A 17,437-nucleotide genomic window follows, 5' to 3' on the forward strand; every position below is an offset into this window, starting at 1 on the left:
ATGCAGCGGAGAAAGTGGGCCGGTACGGGCCAGTATGGCGTGCCGGTAAGAAGCTGGTACTGGCCTGTACACGGCTGATGTTCAAACTGTCCCTTTTGCCCCCCTACTATCCCCCATCGGTGGCCCTGCTGGTAGGAATCCTACCAGAAGGGCCGCCAACGTGGGGGCGCAAAAGGGGCAGCTGCCCCGGGGTCGGTGATTTAAAGGGCCCAGGGCTCCAGCCACTGCTCCCAGGCCCTTTTAAATCCCTGCTGGGGCCCCGGGCAGTGTGGCCAGGCAGCGCGGATGGGCTGGCTGAGGGAGGCTGACCCCCAGCCCTGCCCCTTCTGCCTGAGGCCCCACCCCTTCCAGGGGGCCAGAGCTGGGCCCCTGTACCGGTAAGAATTGAATATTACTTTCACCCCTGCATAGGTGCCAAACCTCATCCAAAAGAGGAGAGGAAACAAAATAAGCAGAAATGAGGGGAAGGACTAGTCAGGTGTGGGCACACAGTTGGTGTGAAAAGGCATCAGTTCACACAATCTGGCCACTGCTGCTGTTAGAGCTTTCTCCCCCGCAGCTCTTGCCCTTTGGAACACTCTGCTTTGTATCTTAGTACCTAGTCAATTGTCCATCTCATTTCAAATAGCATCTGAAAACAACTCTTTCCGCTTGCCTAAACCTCTTACTTTCTCTCTCCATCTGTGTTTATTATTTAACAACTCAGTAATTGTATCATTTAATTCATTTAACGAGTTAGGAATTCATTGTGTATGACAGCATTCTATAATGTGAGAACTTTCCATTTCCCCCCCAAGTAAAGAGATCGTTTCCATTGTGGGTAGAGACACTGAGCCAGGATCTGATCTCAGGTGAAACCAGTATCAATCTGGAGTAACTGCATAAAGTCAGTGGAGTTGCACTGGATTTACTCTGGTGTAACAGAAATAAGAATCTAGCCTTTTTCCACACTTTGTGTGTGAAGTGCGTTTCGTTAGCAGTAAATGGTGCCTTCTTGCCATTAACTTCAATATAGCATTACACTGAAAATCCCCATTTATTTATTTTTCATTAAGGGCTATAGCCTCAGTTGCACTGTGTGGCACAAATGAAAGAAAAAATGTGGTTAAAATCATACAGTTATGTCCAAAGTGCCGTGTGAAGGGAAAAACTGGCAATTGGGGTTCCTCCCTATCTTCCAAAAGGAAGAATACAGCAATTTCCTCCACCCTGCAAAGCTGCACTATTCTGATAAATCTTCCCCTTCCGGGCCATGATGGCACAAATCCTGTCTCCTCTCCTGTGGGTGCAGAGGACCTTTGGGGAGCAGAATCACTTTGCTGTATAAGGCATGGGACAGGGTTTGGGGAGGCCATTCTGGAGGTGCATACCCCTCTGCAGTGTATCCCTGAGAGTATTGTGCAGGGATGGTTCTGGAGAGGGCTGTGGCCAGAACAGGCCACTCCAGTCATAGACTCCGGCATGATTGTTTGGGTGGGAGAATTCTTCTCGCATTTCACTCACAGAGTCCCCCAGCTACTTACTCAGGCTGGGTTCTCTGGAGAAGATTTTTGGTGTTTATGTGTGGTAGGTTCTGCCTCTAGATTTCTATTTTTCTGTGGAACAAGAAATATATTTGAAAGGATGAATCACCAGGCTGGTTTCACAGCCTTGTCTTGCTTCCAACTATCCTTCATACTGACATTAGTAAGAGGAAAGGCAGTGTCGGAAGTAGCCTGAGGAGAAAGGAACAATGCTGAGATTGGTCAGGAGTTGTAGTTATTACCAGGGCACGGCAGGGAATTTGTTAAGCAGCTTAGTAAAAAAAATAACAAGAAAATTGGTCTGTTATTTCAGATTATGCCCACAGTTCTTCACTTGCCCAGTGTTTTTGCCTTCAGTATTTTTCTATTTATATATATATCTATATATTATATATATGAATGATACAGTAAGTGTACTTATATGAACAGCAAAGGAATAGATTGTGACTGTCTCATTCATGGTGAGGAGCAGTGGGGATATTCATCTGAAGTTATATCTACGCTACCGCAGGATCGACACTCTGTCTTTTGATGCACCGGGGCTCAGTTTAGTGGGTCTAGTGAAGACCCGTTAAATCAATGGCAGAGCACTCTTTGGTTGACCCCGGTACGCCACAGGGAATGAGAGGAATAATGTACGTTGATGGGAGAGTGTCTCCTGTCGACTCAGTGCGGTGATGACACCGCAGTAAGTCGACCTAAGCTATGTCGACTCCATTCTCAGTGTCTGCTAGAAGTTTGCAATGTGGCACAAAGGCACTGCTCAAGGAGTAAGGTACTACTCAGGAGGAGTAAAGGTATCAGAATTTGACCCACTGGGATTCATCATGTAAGAAAGTGTTAACCAACATAGGGTTGCCAGTTTTGGTTGGATGTATTCCTGGAGGTTTCATCATGTCAATCTTTAATTAAAGATTAATCTTTAATTCCTGGCAACTCCAGGACAATACTTAGGGTTGCCAACCCTCCAGGAAAGTCTTGCTTTTTGCTCTGGTTGTATTAAGTAGATTTTTTTATTTTGCTGACACAGAAGTTTAAAAAATGTTTGTTCAAGGCATGTTACTTAGAAACAAAACATTATTTTTTTTAGGATGATGTACCATTCTCCAGAATATGCAGCACTTGAAGAATAGTGCTTGGATGTTGACATACTAAAATGATTTGGAAGCAAATGAATAGATTAAACAAAAATTTTGCTCCACAAAAAGATTCTAATAGTGAGTGAGTGACCTTCTGCCTACTTGAAGAACTTAGCGGTTGTGCAGCTGTGCTCTGCTGTTTCTGCCTAATGCATATTAATAGATTTTCAGAGGGAAAAAAACCCATGTTTTGTAAACCATGATTGTTGTGGCTTAATGTAAAATGTTTTAATTTTAGAAAATTAAATGTGTTGGCAGCTAGTACATTCATTGCTAAGGATGGATTATACCTCTTCCATAATAATAAGAGATGCAAAGAAACCATAGAAGATTGAACTAAATCTCATGGTTAACTAGAAAAATCTATGAATAATAGGTTTCTTTCCAAAATTAGTTGGCTGTACAGCAACCAGAAGCCTCGGCGCTCACTTGATAGTCATATGATGCTATTGAGTCTTAACACAGATTGTAATTCAAATGTATTTTGCTAATAAAAGAACTAGAAGTTGAAAAGGAGATGGAAAAAATGAGTTGATATAATTACAGTAGAGGATTATACCTGACAGAATTGATCAACTTGTTTGGTTCCCTGCATCAAATGGAGCAAAGCAAATAATGTACCATGTTTAACTGGACTAACAAATAAATGAAAATACATAAGATTTCAGTCCCAAATTATTGCTTCCTTACATATTGGTTAAGTTTTACAGAAAGCATCATTTATGAAAGGTTTTTGTTAAATTATTCATTGCAATTAGCATGAACACAATACACAGAGAGGTTCACATTATATGGCAAGATGCATCAAAGACTGCTGAAAGGTGTTTGAGGCAGATCAGGCAATCTGTAGTGGAACAAGCAGGTGAGCAAATACTAGGACCATGTATCACAGAGAAAGACAGGAAAGGAGTCTTTTGTTTCTGTGAATATGATGATGGAAGAGATTATAGATAGATATGTTGGGCCAATTGTTTGCCCAAATGCACAGGTGTAAATCTGGAGCAATTCCATCGACTTCAATAATTATATCCACATAACTGAGAAAATATTTTTTCTTGGAAAATAGAGTTGAGGTTTACAGAAGAATGCTATTTCCTGAAGGGATTTTGTCCGCTTTATATATCTGAAGTGCCATATGAATCAATGGGACTATGTAAATAAATGGATACATTTTAGAAAAAATATAATTATAAATTAAAAAAATGAGGATATGGAAATATCAAGAATCCAAATTAATAAGTCAAGTAAAAATGACATAGACGAATGAAAGAAGCCAGACAACATTCTTTTTAGGCTCCTTATGAGTATAAGAAAAGATGTTATACGTATTGGTAGGCATCTTTGAGAACTCTTGGAAAACAAGTAAAGTACTTGGGGACTGAAAAATATAGCACTATTTTTAAAAGACAAAAAAGAAACAAAACAAGGGAAATCAACAGGCCGGTTAAAACACAAAAACAAGTAAAATAGCCAGTCTGTAAACAATTGGGACTGGAGGCAAGGAGAAAAATGTATTACTACTAGATTTGCCAGTGTAGGGTTTTAAATATATACTGTGTCAAATTAACCTAAGATAATTTTTTTCAATATAAATTCACAAGCTTTGTGGAAAGGAGGGCATCCAAAGACAATATTGGGCCAGATATTCTGAGGAATATATGACTTTCTGACCAAAAGGCTCAGTCTTGCCCTATTAAAGCATTTGGAATATCCACATTATCAACCTATCACAAAAGCAGTTGTATATATTAACTTTGCCATATACAGTGGAACCTCAGAGTTACGAACACTAGAGTTACAAACTGACCAGTCAACCATACATCTCATTTGGAACCAGAAGCCCGCAATCAGGCAGAAGCATAGATTTAAAAAAAAAAAAGGCAAATACTATACAATAACGTGTTTAATGTAAACTACTAAAAAAAATAAAGGGAAAGATTTAAAAAAAAGATTTGGCCAGGTAAGGAAACTGTTTCTGTGCTTGTTTTGTTTAAATTAAGATGGTTAAAAGCAGCATTTTTCTTCTGCATAATAAAGCTTCAAAGCTGTATTATATCAATGTTCAGTGGTAAACTTTTGAAAGAACAACCATAACGTTTTGTTCAGAGTTATGAACATTTCAGTTACCAACAACCTCCGTTCCTCAGGTGTTCATAACTCTGAGGTTCCCTGTACAATGTATGAGAGGTGCACTCGAGCTGAACACATATGTCTGACTGACAAACATTTAGAACTATTGTCTCTCCCTTACCCATGTTTAAATTGGTGTAACTTCGATGATTTATGCTGGTTTAAATGAGAGTAGAAGCAAGGGCACTAGGTTTTTTTGCCTACACAAAATGGATAAATCGATAGTTGTTCCACATGAGGATTATTATAATTCACAAAGAACAGAGAGATTGAAAATGGGCTTCGATTTTTACATACGAAGCAAATGCAGAGCATGTTTTACCAGGTCTGTCTGCTAGATATTGGCAATACCTGAAGAAACTATGAGCCCAGTTGTGCCTTTAGTTACATCTGTGCAACACCGTAATGTGGTTGTGCAACAGAGGACAGAATTTGTCCCTAAGGCTTTGAGATATTCCTGGCTAACAATACTTTGTCCTATTGGTTGCACTATTTTACATGGTCATACTTACAGCACTTATTTCACACCCAGTAAATCCTTTGAAACTGTGCCCCTTTTTCTGGGTGTCCAAAATGCTCCTGCTGCTGAAACCTGTGCTGTCTTGGCAAAGTGACTTGCCGACAGTTATGACTTGCTCCTGGGACAAGCTGGTTTGGATATAATTATTATGGGATGGATATAGGGTGACCAGATAGCAAGTGTGAAAAATTGGGACAAGGGGTGGGGGTAATAGGTGCCTATATAAGAAAAAGCCCCAAATACGGGGACTGTCCCTATAAAATCAGGACATCTGGTCACCCTTGATGGATACATGATGGAATGGGAAGGGCTGTAAACAAAGATTATTAATAGAACTGTGACAACTTGGGAAGAGATACTGAGCAGAGATCCAGAGGCTTTAGTGCCATGTCTAGTATCACTCAGTAGACTTGTGCAAAGAGATACACCTGTCACAGTCACTAACCACGCAAAACTAGGAGGGAAGGCTAACGCTATGGGAACCTGGCCAGATAAAGCAGGCTGTGAGGAAGGGATGGAAATGGGCAGAATAACGAGTAGCTCACTTGATGAGAAAGAGACTACATTTAAAAATGGGGGGAAAGTTTGTTTAAAAGCAATATTGCAGGAAAAAAAAGATTTTAAAATGGGGAGGGAGGGGAAGGGTTGGCAGGTGATTTAAAACGGAACTTGCATATGAAATGCACAGCCGCCACCAAAGGCGAGTGCTACACTGGAATGTAGAAACACAAGTGCTAGGTGTCGGTCCGGGGAAGACATTCTTTCTTTCTGTGCACAGGACAAAACTAAGCACCGCATGAAATTTTGAGTACCCTGTTAGCAAAATAGTGGAGAAAATATATACAGTGAAACCCAAGTACTGCTGTTTAGAACATGTGGCCCACAAGGAGAGATTAAGGGAGATTATGTTTACATTTTTGGTAGAAGATGACAAAGGGGCCAATATAAAAATTACAGAAAGAACTGACTTTTATTTATAAACAAACTGTATTTGTTTATAAATACAGCTCATATCTCAAGTATTGACAATAATTGGATGTAAATGATCTACTGAATGTTCACTATACAGCACTTAATGATTATATTTCTCCACTTCCATTCTTCTTTCCTGTCTGTTTTTATTCCTTTTCAAGATTTAAATTAATCTCTGGACTTCAAATTAACTTGGGCACAATAGATGAAAAAGACTTGTCTATGCTTCCGCCAGTTCAGGATTGTTTCCCCACATTATATTCTTCAATGCTTCACATTAGGGACCTGATTAGGGCCTTGTATTTAGTGTTGCCAGTTACACCTGTGCAGAGTGAGGGCACAGTAGGTGTTAAAGGCAATCAGATCAGAATGGTATGGTTTAATCCTGTGTTGCACCGATTTAAATGACTACACTAAGCACAGGGGAGTGGAGAATCAGGCCCTATATTTTCAGTGGGTTTTCTGTTGCATACAAAGGGAAGTTTTGCTATTGACTTAGATGGGAGAAGGTTGTGAATGAAAGACAACATGAACCCGATTCTGCAAGCTGAGGAGCACCTTCCACACCCAAGAAAGTCCACGGAGGTTGAGGACATTCAGCACTGTTCAGGAGGTGCTCAGCTAACCAGGTTAACTTGAATTCAGTGTGTGTGATGGGGTGAATCCCTTATAGAACTGGGAGTGAGAAAAAGAGTCAGCCAAACTGTCAATCAACCAGAGACATGGTAAGGACTTCTCTGCAAAGGGTTCTAGGTACAGGAGCCCTTTGTAAAATGCCTGGCTCTCTCCCAGCTAGAGAGTTAGAGTTGAAGGACTGGTGAGGAAGGGTCATCTCCGTCGTTGTGAGACACATGGAGTACTTTAGGCAGGTAAATGGCCTGACATTTTATTATGGAAAAATATCCCTTGTTGTTCGTTTTTTTTGTTTGTTTTTTTAAAAAAAAGAATGTTTGGTACTTTGTTTGCTAAACTTCTCTGAACTGCATCCTGCTGACTTGTTTGGACAGCTTTTTGGCTACAGTTGGTGTGAAGGGTGGATGGCTGGCTTGTGAAGAACCTGAGCAGAGGTTGACAGGTTACTCGAATGTGATACCAGGGATGTTTAAGACACCATATAGAAAGTGCCCTAGACATGGTTCTGTGAAGAGCTGGGGTATAGCTGGAATGGAAGACTTAACAGTATAAGGGAAGGTTTCTAAAATCAGCATGATACAGTCCAGGGGCTATTAGTAAAAGTACCAAAAAATATTTTAAATAGAAAAACCCAAAAGAACAACAAAGAATGTCTTTCCATAAGATAGTGTCAGTCCATTTACCCATTCGAAGTACTCCATGTGCCTTATTGCAGGCCCAGGTTCCTCCAGGTCAGAGGTTCTCAACCCTTTTCTTTCTGAGGCCCCCCAATATGCTTTTAAAACTTCACGGCCCACCTGTGCCACAAGAACTGGTTTTCTGCATATAAAAACCAGAGCTGCTGTTAGTGGGTAGCAAGCAGGTCAATTACATGGGGCCCCGTGCCACAGGGGCCATCACAAAGCTACATTGCTCAAGCTTCATCTTCAGCCCCGTGGCGGGGCTCAGGGACCTGGGCTTCAGTCTCAGGCAGTGGTGTTTCGGCTTTCTGGCCTGGGCCCCAACAAGTCTAATGCTAGCCCTGCTTGGAGGCACCCCTGAAACCTGCTTGAGGCCCTCTATGGGGCCCTGGGCATCTGCTGAAAACCACTGCTCCAGGTGACTCTTCCTCATCAACCCTTTAACTCTGACTCTCTAGCTTGGAGGGAGCCAGGGCTTTTAATGAAGACTGCCCTACCCAGAACCCTTTGCAGAGAAGCCCCTCCCCATCTCTCACAGTTTGGGGCACTAACCACTCTTTTCCTTTTCCTCAGTCCTGGTTCTGTAAGGGCTTTGCCCCTTCATACAATGGGATTACTTATGTGAATGAGGATTGCTCAGGTGAGCTGGGCTTGCGAGATCAAGCCCTAAGAGCCTAGGACAGGAAATGGCAACACTGTCATTCATCCACTGTCTTGATTACTGCAAAAATGCACATTGGGATAAAATATGATTATCTAAAAAAAATTAGTAAGAAAGTAAAAAATGAGGTGGGAGGAGGGAGAATTATTTGTACTAGTCAATGCGGATATCATAAAAAAGACCTAAAATTATCAAAAGAAAAAAGTAGTCCCACTATATACTGCAGGGCACTTCATATTTCAAGAGCGAGGTGTATTACAGGCCCTGATCCTGCAAAGATTTCTGCCTATGATTAACTTCATGCGTGTGGGAAGTCCCACGTACATCGGTGGAACTGCTGACAAATTTAATGTTAATCATATGTGGAAGCCTTTGCAGGATTGGGGCCATACATTGTAAAGTCTGTCAATCATTGAACTGGCATCGGTGGAGGGGTTTAAGGTAAGATTAAAGAGAAACCTGTGAATAATATCAGATCTATGAATCTGTGAAATGTGATCTTTCCATTGCATTTTAATTCATACAAGATCCTTTTCAACCCAGCATGGTACTGACTATTAACAATGTCAGCCTAAGTCACATTCTCTCATAACTGAATACCCAAGGAATGGTTAGGAACCACTTTATCAAGATTACTAAAAGAACGGTCACTTTTTAATATGATGGTAACCACTGGTAGGAAGAACCTGTTAGTCCTCTCAAAAAGAAAAGGAAAAAAAGGGTGGAATCCTTATATTAAATTATTATTTAAAAGATTAAGCAAATTCTCATTTATTTTGAAAGCAAACTCAGCAGTCCATCTGCAGGACTTAAGAGCTTTAATTGAAAGACGAATTTCTTGTTTTTTCTCAAATTCAGCCTAACACTTATTTAAATATAGTTTAGCATCCAAATAATCAGGGGGAACATGGGTTCGGGCTTGGCTGAAAGGATCAGTGAGCACAAAACAAGGCTGCCAGTAGCATGCTCCAGCTTGGTTGCTAATCAAGTTTTAAAACGATCACAGCAACTTGGCTAATTGTATTAATTTGCTTTTCTTAAGGCAGAATGGGGAAGCAGAATAGCAAACTGGCCCCTGAAGTGATGGAGGATCTGGTGAAGAGCACGGAGTTTAACGAACATGAACTCAAACAGTGGTACAAAGGATTTCTAAAGGACTGTCCTAGTGGTAGACTGAACCTTGACGAATTTCAGCAGCTTTATGTAAAGGTACGTTATTTATTAGCTTCCTATTGCACAGCCACAAGAAGGGTATCAGAGCGGTGCCTTAATATGTGTCGAGCAAAAATATCCTTCATGGCTATCATTCAAATTAAAGTCTATACTGACAAGGAGCAGACAGGTATGTACGTAGGAATTGCCATAGCAATTAAACTAGTGGTTCAAATAGATCAGTAGGCTGTCTCCGAGAGTGACCAGTACCAAATGTTTCAGAGGAAGGATACGATTTTCCCAAAGGAGAAGAGTCTTCCTAAACCCTCTCAACTAGGGGTTGTTTTATGCTCTGAAGGATGAGGGCTTATGGCCCCACTCCTGCAAGATGATCCATGTTGGCGGATCCCTATACCTCCATGCAGTGCTACTGGTTTATAAAATGAGTATCCTGTGTATGTTCTCATTACCCATCAAAATATCTATTCCTCTTTTGATTCCCAGTCATTTCTTACCCCAGTGCAGTCCTGTGGCAGTAAGTACTATAGATTAATTATGCACTATGGGGGGAAAAAAGTTTCTTTTTGTATGTTATAAATGTGTTGCCTTTTCATTAACTTTCCCCTTGTCCTCGGAGTATGAGAGAGGATATGTAGGACATCTGGTTACCTTCTTTTTGTTGATCATTAATTTATCATGTACCATGTCTTCTTATTTTTACTATGTATTTATTCCGTAAGGGGAGAAACATGGGAGACAGCATGAGATGTGTATTCATATTACAAAAATAATGACATTTTTATTCAAAATGGAACAACTGCCTGAAGGTCAGAGGCTTCAAAGTAACTTTAAGTAGGAAAAATATTGGATAGTGGCGATGAACACTTAGTTCAGAAAATTACAATGTTAGGCTGAAGAACAGTAAAAATGCCAGCAGTCAATTTTACCAGACCTTTGATGGCCTGGAGCTCAGTAATGATCTCTGTAGGCAAGGACTATCTGTATTTATCTGAAATGGAACTGCAGTCCATCTTCCCTGCATTTCCCCAGCCCTGGACCACACCATCCCCACAAATATTATAAACGTCCCCCTTCCCAGTGCTAGTGAAGGTTACTACACAGACACTGCCATCTGCAGAATATTACCATCTGTGCACTTTAATTTCTGTACATTAAAATGGCGTTCTGAAAAGTCCTGTCTTCCAGAAGACTCTGACTCCCTCGTTATTTTGTGACAACCCTGCTATTACTGCTTTAGAGCACTGTGTTTTGTACTGAGTGATTATTGATTGCCTCCATTTTAGATGATGTCTGGCGTGTGTCCTACATTGACTTGCATCTTATTTCTCATGCATGTTTGTAGGAAATGTAAATAAGCGTTTGCAAAATATGTATTTGTAGCAAGATATATAAGGTGTTTAACTATTGTGGAACCATTGCTTCCTGTTTGATAAATTACAAATAAAAAGGTGGGAATAAAATCTAAATAAGTATTTGGGGTGGGGGGGGGTTCTGTGAGAGGGACAGTTTTATGATGTCATCTCTCAGCCGAGGACTTCTTTTCAAAAGCGTTTCTGACTAATCCTTAGAGGTCATTGTAGACTCCCACAAGGTGCTTTATTCCAGGCGGAAATAGCCCAGAGATAAAATTTAGTTCCATTGTTACTGAGTGGTAGTGCAAAATGTAAATCCCAGAGTATGAGGGTTCAGTGCTGCTTAAAAGGATGAGAACTTTGACAACACACAGGGAAGGAAAATCTGGCTATGAGCCTTAGCACCTCTGTGTTCCACTTGTGTTTGGAAATATAGGCTAAGAAAGATTCCCCAGTGTTTGGCTATTCCTGCTTTTGTTAATAAGTACCCCTAATATTGTTTTAACATAACTCTTATGTGTTTAGCCTAGTTTGTTATAGGCTGAAAATTATATATATGTCTACACACAGGGCAAAATTCCCACTCTGCTGAAGTCAGTGGTAAAACTCCCAATGATTTAAATGAATCCATGACTTCATAGTTTCTCTCCTCATCATGTATATTCTGTAGAACAATGGTTCTCAACCAGGGGTACATGAGCCCTCGGGCATATGCAGAGATCCTCCAGGGGGTAAATCAACTCATCTAGATATCTGCCTAGTTTTACAACAGGCTACATAAAAATACTAGCAAAGTCAGTACAAACTAAAATTTCATATGGACAATTACTTGTTTATCCTGCTCTATATACTATACACTGAAATGTAAGTATAGTATTTATATTCCAATTGATTTATTTTATAATTATATGGTAAAAGTGAGAAAGTAAGCAATTTTTCAGTAAGTGTGCTGTGACACTTTTTTGTAGTTTTATGTCTGATTTTGTAAGCAAGTAGATTTTAAGTGAGGTGAAACTTAGGGGTACGTAAGACAAATTAGTCTCCAGAAAAGGGTATAGTAGTCTGGAAAAGTTGAAAGCCACTGCTATAGAACCTCAGAGTTACAAACACCAGAGTTACAAACTGACAGGTCAACCATAAATCTCCATTAGAACCAGAAGTATGCAATCAGGTAGCAGCATAGACCAAAGGAAAAAAAAAAGGCAAATACAGTACAGTACTGTGTTAAATGTAAACTACTAAAAATATAAAGGGAAAGTTTTAAAAAAAAGATTTGATGACGTCAGGAAACTGTCTCTGTGCTTGTTTCATTTAAACTAAGATGGTTAAAAGCAACATTTTTCTTCTGCCTAGTAAAGTTTCAAAGCTGTATTAAGTCAGTGTTCAGTTGTAACCTTTTGAAAGAACATTTTGCTCAAAGTTATGAACATTTCAGAGTAAGAAACAATCTCTCATTTACAAGGTGTTTGTAACTCTGAGGTACTATTGTCAAAGCTTCTAACAGGTCATTCCCTGACTCTCTGAGACACTATTACTTTCCGTGTTCCCAAGGAGGTTGATTCTTGATGCTTGGGGCACTCATTCAGTATTAGCTTCTGACTACAGAAAAAAATCCAGATTTGAAAGTTGACTTTCACAGCAGAGGTCACCACAAGAAGTCACAAGGCATTGTTGTTGGATTTTAAGCATTCCAGTTCTCTGAAGTGCATATTAATGGTAAGAAGGTATAACATTTATGTTGATTTCTTAATTTATTTCTTTATGTTGAGTGTGAGCCTACAGTTAGGAGAGAAAAAGTTCACAAGTTATATTCATTTGATTTTAGCCAGGAAGGCTTCCATAAATATTTTATTGGGAAGATGATTACAAGGTTTACATTCACTTCAGTGTTACATTTTCTCTTAGATGTCAGCATCTGTCTGCTCATTGGATTTGTACCATGCAGTTGGACATGTCTGATCAAGGAGTGATATTAGAATGTTCATGGCAAAACTTTGATCTAAGGAAAGAGACTCCTTCCACACACAGCCAGCCAATGGAAAACATCCACAATGTTTACTGTCACAACACATAATATGTTCTTGTGATATTAATATAAATTGCCAGTTTTGCAGAGTTTTACGATCTGGTGACTTCATTCTCTTTTTACAACGCATTGGAAAAATTGTAGTAATTGTTACTTTGGAGGCTTCAGTGGTTACATAGAGACCTGTGAATGACTTGTTTTCATTTGATTTTTAGTCTTTACTCTTTAAGTTTATTTTTTAACACTAGCCTAAGGTGCATCATATCATAATGGCTTTGAATATTTCCTTTCCATTTGTAGGACTATTGGCGTTTGCTTTCACTGTTAACCCAGAGGACATGCTTGCCATGTTCAGTGACCTGGTTCAAAGAAGTATGACATCATAGGAGTCTATTTTCCACATAGTACACACACATAGCTCATGTTATCTCCATCTCCAGCTTTAAGGCTTTGTGGTAGATGGAGTGTTTGCTGCTTTGTTTGAGGTGGCACCAACAGTTCTGTGTTTTTTCCCCTGCATATTGATTAGGATCAGCTCTGAATTCATTGCAACTGGGGTTCTTTCTGTGAACTGACTGTGCAGCACTTAAGACGAATAACACTCATGCAACTAGACCTTCTGTGTAGAGTGTTTGCCGGTTTACAGAACTTGCTTTGGGAGTGTTGTATAAAAGTGATATTTCTGTATACAGGTGTATATGTAGACAGTTTAATAGAACACCTTATATTGGCATATAAAAATATTTAACATTGCCTGTAAATTTGTAGGTTCAATAAAGTTTTTATTATTATTATTATTATTTTAATGCATTGCAACTGACTTGCAGTGTGCAGCTCTTAAGAGATCTGAAGGTGTAGGGTTACTGTTAAGTATCAGAGGGGTAGCCGTGTTAGTCTGGATCTGTAAAAGCAGTAAAGGGTCCTGTGGCACCTTATAGACTAACAGACGTTTTGGAGCATGAGCTTTCCTGGGTGAATAAGTCAGTGTTCAAGCTCATGCTCCAAAATGTCTGTTAGTCTATAAGGTGCCACAGGACCCTTTGTTGCTTTTAGGGTTACTGTTGTGATTTTTGACTCAATTGATGTCATGGCTATCAAGGTTAGACCCCAGACTTTGTTCCCACATAGCTGAATGATACTGAATAGTTTTAGCAGCAGTTTTACTGGAGAGTTGTATTTATTTAATGTTCATAGTATATTCATTGTAAGAAATTAATTTACAAAAATACATTGAAGTAAAATTGGGGACTGGAGGTAAATCAGCCTAAATACATGGGCATTCTGAATTCATGTTGTGATTCCATACATCTTATTTTGATTTAAAAGGCCAAATTCATTCTGCTTTAAGTTTTGAGTTCAGCAGGATTACATCAGGGATGAATGTGGCCCATACTGTGCAAGTGTACATAATGGGCATTAATGATAACATGAGCTATGTGTGTGTACTATGTGGAAAATAGACTCCTATGATGTCATACTTCTTTGAACCAGGTCACTGAACATGGCAAGCATGTCCTCTGGGTTAACAGTGAAAGCAAACGCCAATAGTCCTACAAATGGAAAGGAAATATTCAAAGCCATTATGATATGATGCACCTTAGGCTAGTGTTAAAAAATAAATTGGGCGTAAAGTTTTGTGAATTTATCTTATGTATTTTATTAAGCCATACTATTGAGTTTAAATTTAAATTGCTCTGAAAAATATAATACGATTTAATTAGTCAAATAATTGTTCATGTTTTGGGCTATCCCTGACGTTCCCTGACTGAGATCCAACTGACATCTATTGTCATTTTAAGAGCGTATGGAAAAAAAATAGGCTCTATTCTCAAATATTTACTGAAGATTAGGCAGGTGACTCTCCATTCCAGCCCCTCACTCCAGCCCAAATTTCAGTATATGCCAAAATGTATTGTAGGAAGTACAAAATTCTCAAAATCTTAATAAACAATACTTGTCTACCCACTAGCATATTTATAGGGTCTCGGGAATAAGACATTCAAATATATACACAGGGATGATTGTTGTAGTTTGGACAAAACTGGGAAAAACAAAAAACAGTGTTGGGAGAAGTTTCCCATCTTGAAGGCTGGATAACTTGCATAGTGAGGAAGGATGTTTTTTTGTGGGATGAAGGCACTGGACAGGGGCTCTAGAGTTCTAGGGTCACTTCCTCGCTCCGCCCTAGACAGGTCCCTGTGTAACCTTGTTAAACCATTTCATATCTCAGTGCCTCAGTTCCTCATCTGTAAACTGGGAATAAAAATACTTCCTTTCTCCTACTCTTTATCTTTGTTTTATGTTTAGACTGTAAGTTCGCTAGAGCAAAGACTGTCTCTTATAATTGCACAATGTCTAGCACAAAGGGGGATGATCTCATTTGGGGAATCTAGGCACTACTGTAAAAATAATATTCATCAACAAAGACAACCATTTCAACTCTACAATAATATTTTAAGTATTGATGGCTTTATATAATAAAGTAGGAATGATGTCTTAAGTATCTTTCTTATTAGAGAAGAATTAACTGGTTTGAAACATGAACCTCCATAAACCTTTGTCCATGTTTAGAACTGAGCTTAACCTGAACCTTTTTTAATGTTTGGATGTGGGCTCTCCTTTCTCCCTCATTACTACCTGCAGCTGTGACTATAACCAGACGTACAAGAATAAAATACGGAAAGTTCTTTCATAATTTTTTGCCGAGACTGGAAATAAAAACATCAGAAATTGTGCGAAAGAATCTGCTCTCATGAGGTTTCCAGCCCAGTTTTTCCTGCCTGTAGGGTTTGGATTATTCACTTGAGTTTTGAGTGCCTACATCAAAGGCCACTGGAGTCAATCAATGTATTTTCATTCATTTCACTTGGCTTTGGATCAGGCACTGGGTAAGCATCCAATCTATGGGCACTTATTTGAACTCTGAACCTTGTGAGAGTCTTGCATCCCTGATGCCCATCCTAGTGCCCATAGATGTCACCATCTTATTCTGCCTTTAAACCTGCTGCCTCCCCACCCTGTGTTACTCATGCCACTGTAGGCAAGACAGCAGGACAAGGTAGATTGTTCTCATCACAACAAAATTAAGGGGATCTTTGTCCAGCCCTGCTAAAGAGAATTACTGCACTGTAGCATTTTACTGGACATTCTCACTGGTTTCACTCCACTGCAGTATTAAAGGGAAATAGATGAGTATACCCATGTGGGACAATGAACCAGTTCTCCCTTAGTATACTGGAGGGGGGTGGAGCAGGGGTAGATGGGCATGCCATTTATTTCAGGGAAGTCTGTCTGTGCCTTACAGGATGCAAACATTCAGGAACAATTCAGCTATATGTAAATATCACTCCTGGAATTCTCAGAAGTTTCCTAGACAATGGGGCAGTTCATTTGGTAGGATATACTGTATAATTTTTACCAGCAGCATGTACACACCTAACATGACATAGTCATACATCATATCTATGTATCTATCTATAAATATGACTTAAGGATCCATGAAGAAGATAATAGTAATTATTTTATAATGAGCTTTTTAAATAGGAATTGGATAAGAAGCCACTATTATTATTAAGAAGAATTTATTATTTATTCTGGGGGTGGGGCAAAGGTCCCCATTCAGGGCTAATGTACACAAACAAGTAAAACAAAGCCAGTCCTTGCCTCCAGAGATTTCACAATCTATATGACTCGATACAACAGATAGATAAAAATGCAAATGGGGACCTGTTGGGGAGAAGGAGCAGAAGCATCATTGATGCTGGGGGAGAGGGATAGCTCAGTGGTTTGATCATTAGCCTGCTAAACTCAGGGTTTTGAGGTCAATCCTTAGGGGGGCCATTTAGGGATCTGGAACAAAAATCTATCTGGGCATTAGTCCTGCTTTGAGTATAGGATTAGACTAGATGACCTCATAAGGTCCCTTCCAACCCTGGGATTCTATGCTGCTTTGATTATGGGGAATTTGTAGGAAACATCAAATGGACAGAAGACATGTTAAATGTATTCCCTCAGTACTAAATCAAAATCTAAACATTTGATAAAAATATAATTAAATCATTTGTGACAAATACCTGATAAAGACACAAACGTCTACAAAAGCAAATTTATTCTGTTTAAAGGTAAATATATAGAATGCACTTAACAGAAGAAACTGTAAAGCACAAATAAAAAGTGAGCACACAGGGACATAGAATTTTCATAGAGTAGTGTTTTTTAGTAGGAAATATATAATTGGTGCCCTAATATTGTATTCAATAGGTTTATGAGAAACTGCAAAAAGACATTACTTTTAGTACAAAGCTACTTAACATAAAGAATGTATTCTTGGCAATGCCACAAGTACTCCTGTTCTTTTTGAATAGTCTTACTGTCTTTCTGCAATTTCCCATAACACTGCTGTTTTTGCTATCAATATAGCTCCTCTGTCTCCTCGCTAGCAATAAGAGGGTGTTATGCCAAAGATGTATGCATATTAGATAACCACAACAGAAACTTCTTGCATTTCTTAAGTAGAAGCCAGGAACGCGGTGTGCCTGCTCTCACGAATTCTGAAACAAAGGGGCAGGCTGTTCTTTCCACGGAAGAACCATCCTGTATAATGAGGCAGCATTAACTGTGAAGTCGAT

The 17,437-nt window shown here is 39.4% G+C and overlaps 1 protein-coding gene across 2 annotated transcripts in view; it reads left to right on the plus strand.

Annotated features, from left to right (window-relative positions):
• Positions 1–17,437, plus strand: part of VSNL1 (visinin like 1) — a 133,928-nt gene that overhangs the window by 47,249 nt on the left and 69,242 nt on the right. The window contains exon 2 of one of the 2 annotated variants that reach the window (XM_050951043.1): positions 9,305–9,467. In XM_050951043.1, the coding sequence (XP_050807000.1) occupies positions 9,306–9,467 (162 nt within the window). In that variant the 5' untranslated portion in view covers position 9,305. Of the gene's footprint in view, positions 1–9,300; positions 9,468–17,437 lie in introns of both variants that reach the window. The other variant, XM_050951042.1, reaches the window with a different exon arrangement.

Source organism: Gopherus flavomarginatus, chromosome 4 (genome assembly GCF_025201925.1).
Source record: "Gopherus flavomarginatus isolate rGopFla2 chromosome 4, rGopFla2.mat.asm, whole genome shotgun sequence".
NCBI lineage: Eukaryota > Metazoa > Chordata > Testudines > Testudinidae > Gopherus > Gopherus flavomarginatus.